This window comes from Pleuronectes platessa, chromosome 9 (assembly GCF_947347685.1).
Source record: "Pleuronectes platessa chromosome 9, fPlePla1.1, whole genome shotgun sequence".
In the NCBI taxonomy this organism is placed as follows: domain Eukaryota; kingdom Metazoa; phylum Chordata; class Actinopteri; order Pleuronectiformes; family Pleuronectidae; genus Pleuronectes; species Pleuronectes platessa.
This window is the reverse complement of record NC_070634.1, coordinates 21,647,112-21,653,698: the sequence shown is the minus strand read 5'-3', so window position 1 is coordinate 21,653,698 and position 6,587 is coordinate 21,647,112. Positions and strand designations below refer to the sequence as shown.

General features: G+C 40.4%; 1 protein-coding gene across 1 annotated transcript; it reads left to right on the top strand.

Moving 5' to 3' along the window:
• The first annotated feature begins 208 nt into the window (after window positions 1-208).
• mob3a (MOB kinase activator 3A) lies at window positions 209-6,369 on the top strand. Its single transcript, XM_053430553.1, has 4 exons — window positions 209-445; window positions 2,270-2,829; window positions 4,422-4,624; window positions 5,933-6,369. Exons 2-4 carry the CDS (start codon window positions 2,412-2,414, stop codon window positions 5,960-5,962), a joined length of 651 nt encoding a protein of 216 aa, XP_053286528.1. The 5' UTR covers window positions 209-445; window positions 2,270-2,411; the 3' UTR covers window positions 5,963-6,369.
• The last annotated feature ends 218 nt before the right edge of the window (window positions 6,370-6,587 follow it).

Sequence of the window (6,587 nt, the reverse complement as noted above, 5' to 3'; positions counted from 1 at the left end):
TGTCCCTATTGTCTTCTATTGTAACACATAGTACGTGTTCAAAGTATAAAGTTGTACAAAGTGTAAAAATGATTCCAGGGAAATAAGAGCAGACACCTTGTTTGGATCAGATTTGAGTTTGAATCTTTTTTCTAATTTTCAGTGTGACGTTCACAGCAACTCAAACTCAGAAGACTTATTTTGAAGGTTTCCACCGGAAGTACGCGTCAGTGCCTGGTAGAGATTGACCGTGGCTGTACTTTTCGTTCCGCAGGGAGGAGTCCGTCGTTAGTTTCTGTAGGAAAGTGGCGTGTTTCTAGAATTATAGGGGCTTCCACGACATGTACGGCGCCATGTGTCCATAATGTAGTGCGTGTGAGCCGCCTGCGTGAAGCCATCGACCAGTGACCGGGCGATAATCGATCGAACACCGAGGGAAACTGAACGGAACAGGAAGGCGGAACAAGTAAGTTCTTCTGGAAAGTGGCTTTGATCTGAGCGGTTTGATCCGCGTCCGATGACCTGTCCGTAACACGCACGGGTTCATTTCACACGAGCTGTGATTAAATATGAGTCCCGCGGGCTGATTTCGTCCCGTTTTTATGTTTTTTAAGTTCCCAGGAAGCAACAAGTCGGTGGTAGCTGGTCCCGTCCGCCCGTCACCAGTGAACTAACAGTCGTCATGTGCCCCCGCTCTTTTAATCTGCGGCTCTTATTCTGCAAAATACGATAAAAAAAACTAAATAAAACACCTAAAAGTTTGCGTTGTGCGGAAGATGAAGGTGCGAGTGTCCGGGTGGAGGTGCGAGCTGACCTGGGGACGGTGTTATCACCCGATCACAGACGTTTTATTGTCATTCCGCAGATTCCTGTCGGTGAATGAGAGTCTGAAGTAGGAAGCGGGTGTGTGGTGCGTGACGCTGAATGAGGCCTTTTGTGTTGACACTGCTCAGACTTGTACCTGATCACGATCACAGGCATCAGACATGGGCTGAATCCACCGGGTCCATCAGCTGATCTCTAGTTCCACACGCATTCCTCCACTCAAACACCTCCTTATGGTGTTTTACCTATTACACCTTTGATACATTAAAACATTAAACCAGTCATTAGATACCCTGAAAACAGTAATACGGTTATCAATGGGTATCAATGGGTAATACACAAGTGAATTAGTTTACCTAACTCAAAGTCAACAAGTTATGGGCACAGTTGCAAACTTTCATTTGAAAGAACTAAATTAATTTGTGTAATAGGTCATTTTTCAAGTTCTCTGTGTATATCTATTTTTAATCTATTAATGTGTTGTGCTAACACACTGAGAAGGAAGGTTCACTCAGAGGAAACATGCAAAATAATGCATCTTTTAATCAAAGAGAGCAAATGATTCGGTACAAAATCTCGAATCTAGGACACCAGATAAAATAATACATCGTAATTCAAATGTAATAGCAAAAAATCAATTTAAAAGCATTTGATAAAAGTACATTCGGATACTAGAGTGACGTTTCACTGTTACTTTATCGTGATATTTATCAATATCTACTGATTTTATACATTTTTATATTAAAGGTTTTGGCCACAGAGCCCAGCAGCTAATGCCATACCACAAGATGCATTCATTTGAATTCACATCAGCCTAAGAAGGTGGATAAGGAGCTTAAACGTCACCACATCCATGCAAGTTTAGACCCAAGATAATATAAACTGGACCAAATATGCTATTGTTGCTGTAACAAATGATTATTTTCTTTAAGAATTTAATTTGCTGATAATTTTTTTAGTTGAGTCTAGAAAAACGTTACATGTCAAAAATGCAGTGAATTCTTCTTATGTCTTTCAAATATTTAGTTTGTAATAAAACAGAGAAAAACATAAAAACCTTAGATTAAAGTTGGAGGAGCAATCATTTTTTTTCTATATCAACAGCTCCAGTGATTAATTAGTAATCAGAATAGTGGCAGATTAATCCTCTGTCAATAGAATAATTGATGATTTAGTTAATAATTTAGGTGAAGTTTTACTTCCCAGTCAACTCCGATTTTTGTCTGTGAAATTGCGACAGGCATGTGTCGCTATGGTTTTTACATATAGAGACCATATAATTAATTTATTCATCAATTAAAAAACCTGAAGATTTATAGTTATTGAAAAATATTTTGTTTTTTTTTGCCCTAGATTGTAATATTTGGTTTAATAATTCACAGAAACTGTACATTTCAAGGCAAGTGGACATTCATTAACCAAACTCTGTCCCTTCCTCTCTGTCCACTTCTTTTATTCTACGCAGGATCACAGAACCACCAACTGACACCGTCCATAACCAAACTCTTCACTGGTTATTTACTCGACCCTTTGACTCTGACAGTGAATAATTCACCTGAAGCGTTCAAACACATCACCGGCCGCTGTAGTCGCCTGCGCACACAACCATGTCCATGGCGCTGAAACAAGTCTTCAACAAAGACAGGACATTCCGGCCCAAGCGTAAGTTTGAGCCCGGGACGCAGCGCTTCGATCTGCACAAGAAGGCCCAGGCCTCTCTGAACGCCGGGCTGGACCTGAAGCAGGCGGTGCAGCTGCCCCACGGCGAGGACCTCAACGACTGGGTGGCCGTCCACGTGGTCGACTTTTTCAACCGCATCAACCTCATCTACGGCACCATCAGCGACTCCTGCACCGACCAAACCTGCCCCAACATGTCCGGCGGGCCCAAGTACGAATACCGCTGGCAGGACGAGCACAAGTACAAGAGGCCGACCGCACTGTCGGCCCCCAAGTACATGAGCCTGCTCATGGATTGGATCGAGGTACAGATCAACAATGAGAACATCTTCCCCACCAATGTTGGTAAGTGCTGCGATTAGACACAGACAGTTAAGACTCAGAATTAGGTTAGCAATTGTTTGGGTTTGGAGTTTTCACAGTTCAAGAAATCCAAAGATCTACATCTAAATGAGTCAGTTAGTGAAGAAACCAAGTCTCCACCCGTTCACAGACTCAGTCCACACAGGAACCAGGGCTGTGATCCGTCACACAGATGTTCATCTTAAAAGGAAAGTAGATAGAAACAAATAGATGCTAAACAGAGTTATGTTAAATTTTGTGGGTCTTCTAAAATACTGAATTATTTTAAATTTTGGAAACTCAATAAAGTGTCTCCAAAACTATGTCACACGTTGACATTGTAGACATATGAAACGGATGAGTGTGGGTTGCGGTTAGAGTTAGTTTAGTTTTTGAGAAGTCATAACCTGCAACTCCTGCTACAACATGCACTCGCGCTGTGTTTTTAATAAATGACCTGAAAGAGTTAGTGTCCTTTCAGCAGTCACATGACAAAAAGGAAAAGATGAAAGCACCGAAAATCCGAAGCCTTGTTTTCTCAGCTACCAGACAACCAAGTGATGTGTTTTCGATGAAACCTGCGAGGCCACGTTTCTCAGATCACCTTCAGTGCTGCACATTGTACACATTGTCAGTTTATCTCCTCCTGCTGTGGCATTCTGGGAATCTTTCTATCGTCTCAGACTGTTGCATCTTCCATGTGAGGACTGAGTGCCCATGAGCCGCCGCTCGGCATTTGACTAACAACAGAAACATCCCAGCAATGGATTTAAAAATGGGTCACATAATTTACAGTGAGCTATGAATAGACGTGACCTCCGCCACATGCGTCCTCTGGACCGGATTCCTGAAATATTATTGAATTAGTCAAAGCAAAACAAGACCGTAAATGAATCACATGAGCTGAGGATTATGCCCCCCCTCCCAGTCAAGCTGTGTCGTGTTGGGTTTTCCATTCACGTAGGAAGGGCCTCCATCCTTAAGTACACTGTTTTCCAACCTGAGGGTCTCCACGGCTCAGTGACACGTGGGGACTCAGGTGTTAAAGATCCATTTATAACTTTAACCTTGACTTGAACGTCTCTCGTCCCTAAGTGACATCTAGTGAACATATATTTGTGTACATGTGACTTGGTTTGAATTTGTGTACTCATAACATTTCCAAAATGGCCGTGTGCATGATTGGCACATGTGACTGAACCAGCTAATAAAAAAAGCTAAGTTTGAACTCATTTAACAATTTAAATGCTTTAATGAAAATGTCCTATATCACATTTCATGTTCGGACCAATATCTAATTGACAGGAAATAATCGAGACATATGTCATTTGGAGCGTTTAACTTAAAATAGTCACAGACAAAAAAAAACATGTGACCTCTTTGTCTGAATAAGAAAAATGGCAGTGAGCTAGTTAATTTATTTAATGGATTTAATTTAAATTACTTGAATATCATAAAATAACAAAACCAAATCCTCACATTACCCTTTTGTTGCAAGAAAATCGATTGTTTTAAACCTGTCGGTCGTCTAGACAGTGAAAGGTCAGAGTGGATTGACCGCCGTGTTCTCATGTGTCCATCTGTCTGTCTCCCAGGTACTCCATTCCCTAAGACCTTCATGCAGGTGGCTAAGAAGATTTTGTCTCGTCTGTTCCGGGTGTTTGTCCACGTCTACATCCACCACTTTGACCGCGTGAGCCAGATGGGGGCGGAGGCTCATGTCAATACCTGCTACAAGCATTTCTATTACTTTGTCGTTGAGTTCAACCTGACTGACCACAAGGAGCTGGAGCCTCTGGTGAGTGGATGTTAAATACATGTGTGAATATGAGCGTTTAACCCTAAAGAGGAGACATTTTTGGATCCAACAAAAGTTGATAGATATTTTACTGAAGAAATTAGTTGTGTCAGATAAAACTGTATAAGACCCGACAGTGCACATGAAAATGACCGATATGCTACAGCATTAAATAGAAGACTAATCTGACAGGAGGAGCCTGACCCATACTGGATTATACTGGATTGAGTCTGATATCGCTATTTGAAGGTTTACATTTTTTATTTGTTTTACATGAATACATAAATAATGTACTTTATGTGTTCGTCTTGCTACCAATTTGCTTTACTTACAGAGTGGCACATACAAAAAAAATTATTAAACAAAACATGACTAAAAAAGATGTACAAATTACAAACTGGCCACAGTTTCTGAATTATTTTAGTTTTTTATGTTCTGCACTTTTATTTAGATTCTATGCAAACACATACAAGGATATTGAGATTGCAGATAAGCTATTGGTCCTTGGTTATAAAAATGATGACCTACAAAGGTTTGAGAAATTTCATAATAACTTTAATCAATTTGACGAATCCAATCGAACATTTACGCAAATGTAGGCCGTTGTGAGTCTTACAAAAGCATACTTGTGAAGCAGTGTGTTGCAAGAGGCCTCCCAGATGCACAATTTGTGAGTGACGCCTGTTTATGAAACGGGATACTGCCGCCATTCCTGCTCTGTTTCCAAGAAGTGCGCACAAAATCAGAATCAGTTTGATCTCATTAATCTAGATTATATTTTGTATTTCTGTATCTCCAGAAATCATTATTTCACGACAACATCCCAATGAAATACAACAAAGGGTCGATGAACCACTGCACAGCCCAAACTGGTTGTTGCACTGACATTGATCGATGGTGCTGATTAATCGATTGTTAATTAGCTCTGAGAGAATGTGTGTCCTGTGTGTGTTTGGCATGTTTCATCCTCTGAAGTAGGTCAGTGTAAACCAAAGCCTGGACACACATCTGTGGAGGAGTTTGATGATTATTTGTATTTTGTACTGGAAACAGTACATAAAATACATTTCTACACTCTATGCTTCAGGTTTTAATATCTGCCTGTTTCTGTGAGCAGCGCTAATGCTAATGATGTTTGCTAATGATTACCAGTGTTGGAGCTTAGCACCCCCACCCGCCCGATGTCACAATGCTCCACAGTGCACACTGATTATATGCCAAGTCAGTAGACGTCGGCCAACACTAATGAGCACAAGTACTTCCTTCACTGCTGTAACCCGCTGTACTGTGTCCATGTGTCCTCCTCAGAAAGAGATGACCTCTCGGATGTGCCACTGAAGAGGAGCCCAGAGGAGCCGTGGACTCACACCGGGCGCACACACCCATCCGTCCATCCAGACGACTGCAGCAGAGAACAAACAAATTCAGAAAGAGAGTCTATTTTTGTATTTAAGTACTGTAATCTATTTTAGCCACATACTGTAGGTTTCAACCAAGAACCTTGTCGTGTGAGTCGTTCTGTTCCTTTCAAACGTTTTATCAGAGCACAGTATTAAGAGGTCTATGTTTGTGTCGACGTATTTTTGTTTTTGTTTTGGCTTGTTTTTCTATTTTTATTTGAATCTCAATCATTCCATGATGCTTCGGTCTTTCTTTCCGTAAAAAAAATGATCTAAAATTAGAACGATTTCTTACTGTAAATCTATAAAAATCACTATGTTGCTATATTAAAATGATTACTCTTACTGCTGATGTTATGATTTGAATTTATTAATCACCGTTTGATTGACTTTCCCTTTTCCCAAACTAAGCTTAATGTATTGATTTTACTATTCAGTCAGAAAAAGTATTATGTACAAACAGTCCCATAATGTTAAACCACAGTGAAGAAATAGCTTTTTCCTTTCTATTTCATACTTTTATGCTTTGAATACAAGTGTTTTGAGTTCAGCTGCATTCATGT